This window comes from Salvia splendens, chromosome 22 (assembly GCF_004379255.2).
Source record: "Salvia splendens isolate huo1 chromosome 22, SspV2, whole genome shotgun sequence".
NCBI classification, from domain to species: Eukaryota; Viridiplantae; Streptophyta; class Magnoliopsida; order Lamiales; family Lamiaceae; genus Salvia; species Salvia splendens.
In genome coordinates, this window is record NC_056053.1 from 7,748,075 (window position 1) to 7,762,747 (window position 14,673).

The 14,673-nt window shown below is 37.3% G+C and overlaps 1 protein-coding gene across 1 annotated transcript; it reads right to left on the reverse strand.

Moving 5' to 3' along the window:
* Positions 1 to 4,522: 4,522 nt before the first annotated feature.
* Positions 4,523 to 9,002, reverse strand: LOC121785796 (allantoinase-like). The gene is made up of 15 exons (XM_042184238.1): positions 8,891 to 9,002; positions 8,191 to 8,604; positions 7,484 to 7,589; positions 7,235 to 7,355; positions 6,955 to 7,028; positions 6,788 to 6,864; positions 6,654 to 6,690; positions 6,488 to 6,573; positions 6,343 to 6,402; positions 6,127 to 6,266; positions 5,882 to 6,008; positions 5,657 to 5,812; positions 5,369 to 5,590; positions 4,997 to 5,095; positions 4,523 to 4,918 (listed from the first exon to the last, which is right to left on the reverse strand). The coding sequence occupies exons 2-15, from the start codon at positions 8,272 to 8,274 to the stop codon at positions 4,769 to 4,771; spliced, it is 1,539 nt and encodes a 512-aa protein (XP_042040172.1). The 5' UTR covers positions 8,275 to 8,604; positions 8,891 to 9,002; the 3' UTR covers positions 4,523 to 4,768.
* Between the last annotated feature and the right edge of the window lie 5,671 nt (positions 9,003 to 14,673).

Consider the following 14,673-nt stretch of genomic DNA (forward strand, 5'->3'; position numbering starts at 1 on the left):
GTGATATAGTGCGGAGAGGAGACATTGAAGTGGTCAAGATCGCATCAGAAAACAACTTGGCAGATCCATTCACAAAGGCACTTCCAGCCAGGACATTTGAACGTCACGTGAAAGGATTAGGTGTTCGATTGACCTAGACCCGCTTTCAGTATAAGTGGGAGGATTTTGCAGTTTTGGTATACTCGAAAGCTGTTTTGAGTATAAGTGGGAGATTGTTAGAGTTTAGTATACTGAAAGCATCTTTCGAATGCTTGTATATGTAATAACTCTTTTATCCATTTGTTACCATTTTATGAGAAAGAATATTTTGTTACAATGTATTTTGCTTATGTATTGCTTATGTATTTATGAGATGTTGAAATGCGTTTTCCATTTAAATACATAGTTTAAGCAAAATGAGTCTAAGTCTTCTGCATTGTAGACGAGTTGTGAGCAGCGTTCACAGTAGGTAACTTGTCGGTTCTTGCAGAAGTAAAATTGTTTCACAACCTAGATAGGCTTTGACTACCTATCGTGAAAGGTTGCGACGTCAGTCCGAAAGTTTCCTTACCTAAGGAAATGAACGACGTCGGTGTGGTATAACACTGAAAGGATCAAACAGTGAGATAAGTCTTTCTTGGCTATTTACTGAAAGACGAGGTCTCGGTGATTATCGTTTCTTAATCATTGTTGACATAACATTGAACATACGATATTAATTGAAAACTACTTTGACTTATCAAATGGTGAGGGAATTTCGTTGCCCAAGAATCCTGGTAGATTGGGTAATGATCATTAACGTCTAAGTGGTGCTAGTATTGTTATTGCAATGAATCGTGTGCTGGGAGAGGCCAGTATGATAATATCCTCAAGAGGTGTTTAGGAAAAGGTTTTATTATTCAGAAAACTGGCCAGTTGGAATTTATTCCATGAATAATAAATAATGTTTCTAAACTAGATCACTCTTGGAAAAAGAAATTAATTAATAATAGTCAGATAGCAGACTTGATATTAATTAATGGGTATTTATATCTTTAACACGGGAAATGATTTAATTAAAGAGGAAGTCCCGGAATACTCGTAATTTCGGTTTGGACGGGCAGTCAATATTATATCTATAGTGGATGATAATAATAGTTAAGTTCGGGCTTGAATTAAATTGCTTTTAATTTAATTAGTGAAAGCCTGAACTGTGGCCCAATCCAATCATCCACAGATCTCTGGTCTGGCCCAAAAATAATTAACTTAATATAAAAGGGAGAAGAAGATAAGACTGATTAATTATTTCTATGTAAAAATTCGATCTCTACAATCTGTAGAGAAAAATTATCATTTTTTAGGGTTCTTCTTCCGTAGAGATTTCTGTCTTCAATTGATCTCCAGCTTTTGAGGATTTGACAAGCTTTGCCCACACAAAGGTCAAATTCGAGTTAAAAGGGAACAGATCAGAAGATCCGTGGTAGAGACGATTGAAGAAGGAGTTCGAATTCAATTACATACGGTAAATCGTTGTATTTAATTGCAAATATATTCAATATGATATGAGATTATATGTTTATAAACATGTTTCTAGTTTACAATTGGGTTAAAAGCATGTTTACATATAAATCGTTCAATCAAACTAAATGATTTCCGCTGCAAAACCATCACCTTCTCCACGATGATCTTCAATACTAGGCCATGGATCTTCTGACTAGTTCCCGAACTGTATCTTGATATCAGGGTAGGCTGATCTTATCAAAATACTAGGACTCGAATAAAGAAGACAAAAACTTTCTCACGGAGGAGAGTTGAAAAACTCACAGAGGAGAATAATAATGAAAAAACGCCCCTCACTCTATTTAGGAGTGGACATGATTTTCATAATCATTCAATCTTAATTCTGTCTCATTTATTCTCATATTTATATTAAGTTACATATTGGGCCTAGTCAGAGATCTATGGAATGTTTTGGATATGGCCTCCCCCAATTAGATTTTTACTAATTAAATTGAACTCACAATTTAATACAAGCTTACATTGGAATATTACGAGCAGCTACTATAGAAGAAATATTGCACTACCCATCCAAATCCGAAATTATAAGTAATCCGGGTTTCTGTTTTGTTTATTGTTCATTTCCCACACTTAAGATAGAAATGTCTATTAATTAATTAGTGTTTACTATAGACTTCATTAATTAATATTTTTTAATTCTAATAGTGGACTTAGCAAGAAACACTTATTTATTATTCATGGAATAATTAAATTCCAACTTGCCCGTTTCCGAATAATAAAACCTTGTTCGAGCTCCTCTTGAGGACATTATCAAACCAGACTCACTAGGCGCGTGATTCAACATAATAGCAATCCTAGCACCACTAGATATTAATTACCACTACCCAATATATCAGGATTATTGGGTTGCGAAAAACCCGCACTATTTGATAAGTCAAAGTAATGCATAATCAATAACGTATGCTCAATCCTAACGTATGTTGATTAAGAAATAGTTGATCAAGACCTAGTCTTCCAGTAGATAGCATGCAGACATGTCTTGCTGTTAGATCCGTTCAGTGCTATACCACACCAATGTCATCTTATTTCAGTAAGACTTAGAAATATTGGACTGACATTGCCACCTTTAATGATAGGTAGCCAAAGCCTATCTAGGTTGTGAAATTCTTGTTTTTCTTTATTCAGAACTACCAGTTACCTTAAAGTGGACGACGCCCACAACCGGTTTACTAAAACAAAGACTTAGACATTATTTGCTTCTTATACATTTAAATGTTTGTAAAACATCTTATAAATGCACAAGCAAACACAATGTAATAATATTAGTGATTCTATTCATGCGAAACTGCTCGAATAATACTGAATCAGGTTAAAAGTGGATTGTAGAGTTTTTCGTATACAAGCAAGATTCTATTCGTGCTCGAAACATGCTTTTCATTATACCAAACCTAACACTTTTCCTGTCTCATACTTTATTCTCTCAACTTTATTCACAAAAACTAAAACTGCATAAAATCCGGTGTCGAGTTAGAAATGTTCCACTTAGAGTGAGATAGGGGAAGTATAAAGTACTCCCTCCGTCCCTCTATAGTAGAGGCGTTTCTTTTCGGTACATGTTTAAGAAAAGTTATGTTAAGTGAGTTAAGTAAACGAATAATAAAGTACTCCCCCCGTTCCACTTAAGATGACACGTTTTCCTTTTTAGTTTGTCCCAACTAAAGTGACACATTTCATTTTTCAGAAACTTTGTAAACTGGTATTCCTTCTATTTCGATTATTTTATTTTTGCTTTCATTTGAAAAAATAATTATAATTAATTTAAGTAAAGAAAAAGTAAAATAAGAGAATGAATAATATAAATAAGATTCTTCTCTAAAAAAATATTTAATCAAACAATAATTCACTATGATTTCTCTAACAAGTCGAAAGCTTGGATGAAAATAAATAACTAGTTAAATTTTATAATATTAAATCCCAAGCACATTAACAAAACATTTTATCAAATCACTGATTGATTTATCTATTTTGCGAATCAGGACTAATGTCATTAGTATTGCTTTTACTAACGAAATAGTTGGATGAGATAATTCACTAATTAATTAATTAATTAATTTTGTAATATTAAATCTCAACTACATTGAAATCATTTAATCAAACATTAATGTCATATGATTTCTTTTACGGACAAAAACATTTGATGAGTATAATTCGTTGATCTATTTTTTTTATATTAGAATTCAAGTAAATTTAAAGATATATATTTAATCAAACAATAATTTCATTAGAATTTCTGTAATCTCTGTTAAATCAAAACTCAAAATGGTAGATGATATGAATTTTGTAATACATTTGATATTTCATTTATAGATCAATAAGAAGGATAGTGATAAAATGTAAACTCTAAATATTGTACAACTCCAAATTATAATTTGGACCGTTAGAAAATCTCAACAGATAGATAAAATAACATCAACAAAAATGTCAACACAATGTCAACACAACATCAACCGTTGACACTGTGCTGACATTTTTTGTTGCTGTTATTTTATCATCTGTTGACATTTGCTAACAATCCAGATCATAGTTTGGAGTTTGTACAATATTTAGAGTTTACATTTGATTACATTTTTCCAGTAAGAATAACATATTGAAACGCAAATAATATTGCATGTCATTTTAGTCGATTTTTTTTCTCTTTTTCTATAAGCATAGTTTTATTATCTTAAAAAGTCTAGTATATATCATATGGTTCTTTTTAATTACACTATATATTTTATATTTCTATCTAATATTTTATCACATTAGATATTATGTTTATGTAAAAAATAAAAGTATTAAACAAAAACATAAAATATATACTCCCTCCGTCCCACATTTAGAGTAACAATTAGTTATGGCACGGGTTTTAAGAAATTGGTGGAGTGTGTATTTAATGAAGTGAGAAGGTAGAGTGTGTAATAAATGAAGTGAGTAGGTGGAAAGTGAGATAGGTTGACTTTTTTTATTTTGGGTTTATTTTTGTGTTTATAATGGCATTTGAGTGTAATTTTGTTGAATAATAGGGTAAATTTCTATGTCCAAAAATGGAAAATTGTAAATGTAACTCTAAAACTGGGACGGACTTTTTTGGCAAAATGTCACTCTAAAACTGGGACGGAGGGAGTATAATATATGATATGCTAATTTTTCAGTTTATAAATTATTGTATATTCCCTCTGTCCCATTACAAATGAAATGGTCCCAAGAGTTCATTATATTTATGGAGAGTTGCAGAAATTGCAGCAGTTGGCAACTAACAAATAGTATGGTGTGGTGATTTAGCCAAGATGGGGACGCCGCAGGCCGCCGGAGCATGCTTTCCAGTTTGGTAAACGAGATTGCCTCTTCCAAAAGTTGCTACTACTTTTCCCGCCAGTTTGGATCCCATGTATGCTGAAATGTTCTGCACACCACCACCCTTATTTTAGATTGCTAGTAAACACATACATCAAGGTTTCGGTTTCGGTTTCGGTTTACTAACCCGATGCTTAAGGTATACGGGGTGATCATCGTCTACTTCAAATTCCACATCAGGATCCCAAGCCACGATATCTGCATAATTTCCGGCTGCGATCGCCCCCTGCCACCCAATCAAATTCAAATCTACCATAACCAAGAACCATTTATGTACAAACTCCAAACTATGATCTGGACTGACTGTTAGAAAATATCAACATATGACAAAATAATAGCAACAAAAAAATGTCAACACAGTTGATGTTGTGTTGACAAATTTTGTTGCCGTTGATATTTTCTAACTGTCCAGATTGGATTATAGTTTAGAGTTTACATTTCATCACTACCATATATCCATGTACATATTATATACACATGACTAAGCAAAGTGCGTGACCTTGAGATGCTGGGAAGCCAGTTTCGCCGGCTTCTCACTCCACCACGTAACCAACTGACGGAGACTGATCCCGTGTTTGCGTCCGTACGACCATGTCACCGGTAGAACAAACTGCAGTGAAGATACACCGCCCCACGCCCTCAGGAAATCACCCTCCTCGAACAGCTTCAGCTCCGGAGCTGAGGGCGAGTGATCCGAACTCAACATATCGATCTCTCCATCCTACATCAAACCAACTACTCAACACCACAACCCAAGGAACCACTTATGTATATGTATTGCTACTACCAGCAAAGCTTCCCAGAGCTTCTCTCTATTATGAACATCACGGATTGGTGGAGCGCACTTGAAGCGTGTATCTCCATCTGCGATTTCTTCAGCTGAGAAGGCCAAATAGTGGGGGCACGTCTCTACGCTTATGCTATCACCGCTACTCTTAGCTTCCTGATATAAGCACCAACACCTCATTATGAGACGGGATTGATTTTAGGTCGAAACAATAACCGTGCATACCTTTATAAGGTCTAAAGAGGATCCAGCATCAGCCAAATGAACAATGTGGAGATGAGCACCCTCAGCAACACCTCCACCTCTAGTATTTTTACTTACTTTTAACAGCTCTCTTATTGCAGCTTCTTCCCTGCACAAATACAAGACCGTTGCCGTGGTTGACATGCCTAGTTATTAACTTCATAACACCTCTCTTTTTAATGAAAAATCTCATACACTTGTACAAGTCTTCCATGGATAGCTCATACCATGAAGCGGGCCGAGTCTTGAGATACGTGGAATACGATCTAGGATTTGCAGCACCTTCATCTGACATATCCAGCTCTTGAGGAATCTCAGCGTGCACAAGGAGTGGTCTTCTATATTTTGCCAGTACAGACAGCCCTTCCTACGAGAAGCTCTAAGTATCAAACAACCTCAAACACAGACAAACATTAATTTACAGTTGTATATATAATAGATACCCTTATATGGCTGGAATTCGTCATGGGAAAGTCATTGATTCCCGAGGGGCACATGAAAGACTACAAAGAATGCACCAAATTCAGATGATGCATAAAAATATATCTTCAGTTGATGTTTCCATTCAAGAATAATAAATATGCAAACCTTGAGGCCAAGTGCTCCAGCTTCAAGAAGACGCTCCAAAGCTGTTGAATTGAATGCATTTTCCGGAACCAGACCTCCCCAAAAACCTTTACAGACGGACTAGTCAGCTACACATGTACTAAATCTTAAGGTACCAAAGAGTTAAGACCGGTAGTACAAAACCTACCAACATCAACGAAGATCCTCCCTTGAGCTGCCTGGACCTGAATGTACGAGCACCAAAAGGACGTAAATGAGCAAGAGTCAGATAACAAAGATTCATGTAAATAAAGAGACTCTATAGTTTATCTCTCAATGTACCTTAAGATTGAGTGTCTCTTCTGAAACTGTAGATGGATAGCTATTCAAAGGCATGTCAATCAATGTTGTGATACCACCTGTTAGAGAGTAAAACCAAATACAATATATGCATAAACTTCTGACTTGAAGAAATTTAGAGGGTAAACTAAACAAGTAAATCTGCATACCAGCAACAGCTGCCATTGTCCCTGAAGGAAATCCTTCCCATTCGGTTCTTCCAGGGTCGTCAAGATGTGCATGCCTGCCAAAGCAAAAACAAATCTTTACAAATCAAATCATCGGAAAAAGTAGGGAAAATTTTGTTTCTGGCATAGATTTGGAAGGTGCATTCTAAGGGAAACATCTAACTTGCGAAATCTCTGATGATGAAGCATAATAATGCTGTGAGTTTTCCGGTTGAAGGAAAGAAACACGAAGGGGAAAGGAAATAGTGTTTCATCATCTTACACATCGATCAGCCCGGGCATAACAACAGCCTCCCCATAATCAATTATTTGGTGAGACCAGGCATTCCCACGCCAATCATCTCCCTCAACAACAGCTACAATCTTCTCGTCTTTCACTTCAACTGTTAGTGATCCACAGGTTAAGAAACGAGTACATGGCCCAAACGAGTTATAGAAATATTACGCGAAAGAGAAGAAGGCTGCAAAACATAATGTGATTTCCCAATATATGATCATCTCTAGCACGCACCTGCACCAGAAACCATTGCATCTGGCGTCACAATACGCTTGCTAGCTATCCAGTAATGCCTTTGCTGTACAAGGCTGCAGTTGATTCTCTTGGATTGTCGAACAAACTACAGTGGGATATGCATTAACATAATTATACAATGAAAAAATTATTACCAAAGGTCAATGCTGATAATGCGGTACTTAATTTGCTGTTATCCAGTTTTATCAGAAGAGAAGAAGAACTGAAGAAGTAATTATCCTTATCTAATGACGACTAGAAGATGTAACCAGGGAAAATGCTTCCTGCTACTGTTCATCCATATAGTTGTATGAGTGCATAAGCATATCAAACATTTGATTATATCCAAGAAAGGCTTCCACTAATACTATCATGTAGATACTCCAAAAAAGTATTAGAGAGCAGTGACATTTCATAACAATATGTATATACGTCGTGTTGTTCTTGGATTCTTGGCATATAAGAATCCCAAGCAAAATACAACACCAATAAACCACTGTTCTATGCAATTGCACACTCAACTCAGATTTGCATGATGAAATTTCAACATCAACATCAACAAGAATCATGAAATATCAGTTTTGGAAAAGAAAAACCATGTGGAGAAATCAAGAAAACATTGTGAGCTCAGAGATTCTGTTTACGATAGCAAAACATTCAAGAATCTGCATATTCTAGACTCAACACAAAGTGTGAAGGAACCAAACCTGGGGAAGACGATCGGAACAGAGAAGAATGAGAGATGCAAGAATTGGCAGCAGAGCAAGAAGCCTTAGTTTCCCAGACTCCATGTTCTCTGCCACTCTCTCTCTCTCTCACTCACTTGTGTAAATGTTTGGTATCACTCTAGATCAGTCTAAAAAAGGCCAGTCCATAGAAAAAAAATGTTGCTTTCATAACGTTACCCAAGGATTGCGTCACAGACCAATGAAATCACTCGTTAGTTGCAGCGATTGAATCCGTGACTCCATGATTATCTTACCAGAAATTTCCAACTTGCAAGATTCTATTTTTCCAACTAGCAAGATTCCAATTTCGACTAAAAAGTAGAGTAAAAACTGTAAAAATTTTTACTTTACATTCGTTCCCTATAATAAGAAGGCACTCTGAAAGCCTTTCACCTGTTTGCAGAACATAAAAACCAATGCTTTAGTGCTTCGGATAGATTTTTTAAATTGCAATTCCACTAATGAGGAACTATCAAATTTCTGCTCATTGGAAAAACTCAATTAAAGTTTTCAAAAGCATTTAATAAGCCCTAATCTAAGACCACCTTGTTTCTATGCACAATTAGAAATTTAGAACAATTTAAAACCCCAAATTTGAATTTTTTTTGGGGGCTTTCAATTGAGAAAACGTAAATCACCCCAAATATAATTAGGCGAATTATAGTGAGACGAAGCATACCTCAAACCCTTTCACACTTCACTAGAAGCAAGAACTATGCGAGTTACATGGAGTGTATGTATACCAATCGATCATTTGGACTCTAATTAGTTTGGAAATTTCGTTTGGAATTTTGTGTGTTAATGTTACGTAGTTAATTGAATATTAATTTGTTGAATTTTGTACAACTCCTATAATCTTACTTTACATTTTCTCAGAAAAAAATAATTTTATTTAAGTAAATAATCATAAGTACTTCCTCATTCCATGAAATATTGTCCAAGTTTGACTCGACACAGATTTTGAAGAAAAATGAGTTGAAAAAGTTGGTGGAATAAGGGTCTCACATTTATATATTGGTTTTATAATAAATTGTGAGTGTAAAAAGTTAATGGAAAGTGAGGACCATTTACCAAATATAGAATAAAAAGCAAGATGGACAACTTTTCAAGGACGAACCGAAATGGTAAAACTGGACAACATTTCATGGACAGGGGGAGTATTGATTAAATATTAGTATTACAGGTAGGGCTGACAATTTTTGACACGACACGATAACAGGACACGAACCGGCACGAAATTAATGGGCTTGGGTCAGAGCTTATTGGGTTCGTGTCCTTATCGGGTCGACCCATTAAGGACACGAAAATTTCGTGTCGTGTTCGTGTCGGGTTCGTGTTATCCGTTAACAATACATGTTCGTGTCGGGTTCATGTTATCCGTTAACAAATAATATTTTAATATTATTAATTCTTATTATTTTCATTTTTCAATATTTATTAAATTGACTCTCATATCTCATTTAAATCATTTAAATATTTAATCACTTTCCAATACGTGTTATTATCGTGTCGTGTTGACCCGAAGTGGTTCGTGTCGTTAATAGGTTCATGTCGTGTTCGTGTCGTGTTCGTGTCTGAGGGTAGCGGGTCGTGTTCGTGTTTAGGGTTTTCTTAACAGGTCGTGTTCGTGTTTGTTGCTATCGTGTTCGTGTCGTTATCGTGTCGACACGATAACAACCCGACACGCACGATTTGCCACCCCTAACTACAGGAGTGGCGAGACAGATTACCCTTGAGTATCCGCACCCGAAAAGTCAGATACTCGTACCCGAATTCAGCCAAATTTGTTTTCCCAATACCACCCCACAACATATCGGAACTACCCAATATCCGTGTCGGGTATCCCGTAACTGATCATTGCGGGTATCCGTGGCCGATCCGAAAATAAATTTATAAGAAAATAATTTAAGGGACATAAAATATTTGTTACTAATTAACTAAAATAAAAATTTTGAAAACTCTAATAGCCAACAGTGTTTCTAATTTACTGTATTGATTTTGATGGTAGCCTTTGAATATATTAGGAATAAAAGTGAGGGGAAATTTTATAGCTAGTTCTTGTGAGTTTTTAACTGTATATTCGTTGGAAATATAAAAATGTTTCAAAAGAACTCTTAGAACTTTTAGATTCTATAAACTATTAAAAGATTGTATATTGCTAATATTATTGAGTATTATCGGGACTAACGGGTATACACCACCCACGGATAGTGGGTATATTCGCTACCCAGAAAACACTAAAACACGCTACCCGATCCCAACCTATTTTCCATTATCGACGGGTAGCGGGTACCCGGTACCAAACTTGTAACGGATCGAAATTGGAGTTACCAGTTATCGGCTACCCATTTTGCCACCCCTAGACTAATTTTTATCTCTTTCGCATTTAATTACTCCCACCGTCCCATTAATTGACATCATTTGCTTTTTCGTCTGTCTCAAATTAATTGATACCCTTACTTTTGGCATGAACCACACATTCCACTAACTCATTTCACTAACATTTTATCATAAAATTAATACTCACTACATCCTACTCAAGATGCCCACATTATTGAGTTCTATGAGATTTTAGGAGGAGTTGTTAGTTGGAATAAATAGAGAGAAAAAAGATAGTTGAATATTTAATGAGGAGAGGGAGATTTATTTCCAAATATAAAAAGTTGACATCTTGAGTGAGACAAACTAAAAAGAAAATATGGACATCTTGTATGTGACAGATGGAGTATATAAAAGTAGGACCCACATTTCACTAACTTTTTCCATTCTCTTTCCACAACATTTCTTAAAATCAATGTCACGTCAATCAGTGTCTATTAATAAGAAACAGAGAAAGTATAAAACTAATATTAAAAGCTTATAATATTCATCTTGTATTTTAATTTGATGTGAATGTTGATGCAGTACAATAATAATAATAATAATAATAATAATAATAATAATCGGCCCCCACGTACACATGACAAGTTTAGTACTACTTCATTCGTTCCTAAAAATTTGTTACTTATTTCCATTTTTGTTCGTCCCCAAAAATTTGTTACTTTTCACTTTAACTATTTTTGGTAGTGGACCCCGCATTCCACTAACTCATTCTCACTCACATTTTATTACTCTTGCTGTCCCACTGTCCTCTATACTGTTCTCTCTCTTCCTTTACTTTCTCTTCACTTTAACTATTTATTATCATTGCGAAAAATAAAAGGGTCATCTTAACTGGGACGGAGGGAGTATAAAACTAATACTTCCCCCATCCCCCAAAAAATAGACAACATCGTAAGTAACATGAGTTTTAATGTATAATTGGTAAAGTAAGGAAGAGATGGGAGAGAAAGAGAGAGAGAAAAGGTAGTGGAAGGAGTGTTAGTGGATTGTTGGGTCCACATTATAAATGATGTGTAAGACTATTATTTGTTAAAAACTTTCTATATTTAGATTTGATCTAATTTTGAGGGACGACTCAAAATATTAAAACTAGTCTAATTTTTTTGGGACGGATGAAGTATATAAAAGTAGGAGTTACATTTTGCTAAACTTTTCAACTTACTTTCTGTTACGTGCATGTCTTAAAACTCGTATAGGGTCAAATGGGGAGGAGGGAGTAAAATTTTAAATAGTTCATCTACGTCACCTTAACTGTTTTGACAAATTCTAATCAGGATGCATATTTGTTTATTATAGTGGACTCCACGATCCAACTGAGGGAGAGTTAAGCATTATGTGGAAGCCGGAAACGTATGACATGGACGCCGAAATATAGCATGACGTGAACTAATTCATCAATATTCCAAAAGCCTAGAAAGTATGCTCAATTCCAACCTCCACATCATACGTTTCCAGCTTCTACGTCATGCTCAATTCTTCCATATAAAAGAATGATGTGAACGATCTTCATGTGTAGATAGTTGTGGATTTTCAGAAGATGTTATATTAACATAACGTTTTGATCAAATCATTTTGAATGGGCCAAACAAAAGATTATTGATGAAAATCATATAAATGTAAATTAAAGATTGATTGGTAAAAGAGGTAAAGACTAAAGATATTATAGTTTACCCTATGTGTATGAAGTTGTTACACTTGAGGGATCTTGATCAAGCATTGAGTAATAAAGATATTATTGTGTAATCTCAGACAGGTGAGTTGAAGCGCATTACTGAACTACGACCGTCTTATCTTGCACTGCAATATCCAATTCTATTTCCTTATGAAGAGGATGGTTATAAGGAAGATATTGGTTTTTCAAATTGTAGCGGCTCATCTTCATTTAGTATGAAGAGAATTAAAAACAACATTTTTTTTGCTTTCCGATTGCTTGAATGAAATGATGAGTCTTTTATTATGTTTAGGGGTGGGTTGGTATGGTATATCGTACCAAGAAGTCATACCACATACCGTACCGAAAACTACGGTATGACAAAATATCATACTGGTACCATAGTGAATTTTCGGTATACCGTAATGGACTCATTTTCATTTTTAGTAAAAGTCAAAATATTTATTCTCTCTTACTATACTCTTTCTTCATCTCTCTACTTTTTAATTTCCTACTTTCTTTTTCCTTTACTTAACTCATCGCTTGCCGAAAAAACGTCTCAACTACCACAAATAGGAGGAAGTATAATTTACATTTTTTATTCTCCTGTCATTAATACATGCCGATATTTTAAATACAATGTGATTCTCTCAACTAAGAATGAATGTTTGTAGCTAAGAGCATCAGCAATGGGGCGGACGATAGCGCGCCCAATGCGTCGGGCGAGCTATCGTCCGCCATAATGGCACCGCGGACGACAGACGATGTGTCGTCCGCGCCCGACGCTTAGTCCGTGGACGAAGCGCGGACGATATGGCATCGTCCGCGAGATCGTTCGCCCACTATGGGCGATGCGGACGATGACGCGGACGATGCAACACGTTTTAGTTTTTTTTTTTAATTTTAAAATTTGAAATTTTTTTTTATATATATACCCTGGCTTCACTTTTCATTTGTAACTTTTCGATTCACTTTTCAACTCTCAAATTACGCTATACAATGGATTCCGGTGGATACTCAAGTCCTAATAGCCCGACGTTTGGAGATGTCGCACGGTGGCCGGGTACATAACCTGGCGAATATCGGCCGTTCGACACCAACCAGACGTAAGATCCGGACTTCAGTACGGATTCATACGGCCTCTCCGACATGGAGCCGTCGCCAACTCGCCATGCCCCCACTTAACGTCGCCGTCGCCGTCCCTTTCGCCGACGAGCCCTCGGCCGCCGCCCCCGCTCCCGCCAGAAAGAAGTGGACCAAGCACGTAGCGAGGAAGTTGCCACCTCCGGCAACGAACGAAGAGTACGCCCCCAGCCGTACGAACTACCAGCCGGATGAAACCCTCGTCTTGGCGAGGTGTTGGGTGGATATATCGGAGGGCCTGATATTCGCCAACAACCAGAAGCAGCTCGCGTACTGGGAGCGCATCGCCGAGCGCTACAATGAGGTGAAGCTGCCGAGAGCGTACAAGCGCCAATGGGAGCAGCTCCGCAAGCACTGGGATCAGGTGAAGAAGCAAGTCAACCTGTTCGCGGCAGAGTACCAGAAGTGCTCGAGGGATCAGGGAAGCAGCGAGAGCTTGAGTGACGTGCGCGATAGAGCGCTGTTGTCGTACCAGTCCATGTACGGCGACTTCAAGCATTTCAACATCTGGGCGCTTTTGAGGGACAAGCAGAAGTTCCAAGCCGGGATTCTGCACACCGGTGCAGCGAAGAGGACGGAGACCACCGACACTGGTGGTTACACGACCAGCGAAAGCGGAACTCGTCCGGTGGACCTTAACCAGACGTGCACGGAGGAAGAGAGTTCCGGCACACCGATGTCCTCCCGGCGGCATCCCATAGGCCCCAAGGCTGCGAAGAACAAGGGGAAGGCGAAGGCGACATCCTCCTCGGCCGCCGCCCCCCATCGCCGACCCCGACCCCAACCCCGGCGACAGTTACCTACGCGGATTTGGCAACCGCCTCGATGGCGAGGACGTTGTTGGATACACACAACGCCCTTATGAGGTGTACGGATCCGGCCCAAGCTGAGCGCCTCCAGAGGTTGAGCGATGAGTTGAACCGGAAGTTGGGGCTTTTGTAGGATAGTCTCTTTTTTTATTTCTAACTCGTGTAACTTTGTTTTTATAATCAATGAATTTTTTGCTGTTCTTAGTTAATCGTTGTGTTTTTTTAATAAGTTTGCATTTATATATTTGAAAACAGTCAAATTAATTAACAAAACAGTTAAAATGCTTAGGGCGCCCCTTAGGGCGCGGCTTAGGGCGCCCCACTGCAGGTGGAAGGGCAGCAGGATAAAATGCTGACGTGGCGGTGCATAGGGCGGGCTTTAGGGCGCGCCTTAGGGCGCCCCATTGCTTATGCTCTAATACATTCATTTCATGTAAATCATAGCGGACGAAGTGAAAAAATTATTCATGCACGGTG

What these genes read in the sequence shown, in the direction of transcription:
- LOC121785796 (XM_042184238.1), bottom strand. Translation starts at nt 8,274, where the DNA reads ATGGAGTCTGGGAAACTAAGGCTTCTTGCTCTGCTGCCAATTCTTGCA. An exon ending in GACAATGGCAGCTGTTGCTG is followed by an intron (nt 6,865 to 6,954) that starts GTATGCAGATTT and finishes ACTCTCTAACAG; the next exon opens with GTGGTATCACAACATTGATT. An exon ending in GAGGATCTTCGTTGATGTTG is followed by an intron (nt 6,574 to 6,653) that starts GTAGGTTTTGTA and finishes CCGTCTGTAAAG; the next exon opens with GTTTTTGGGGAGGTCTGGTT.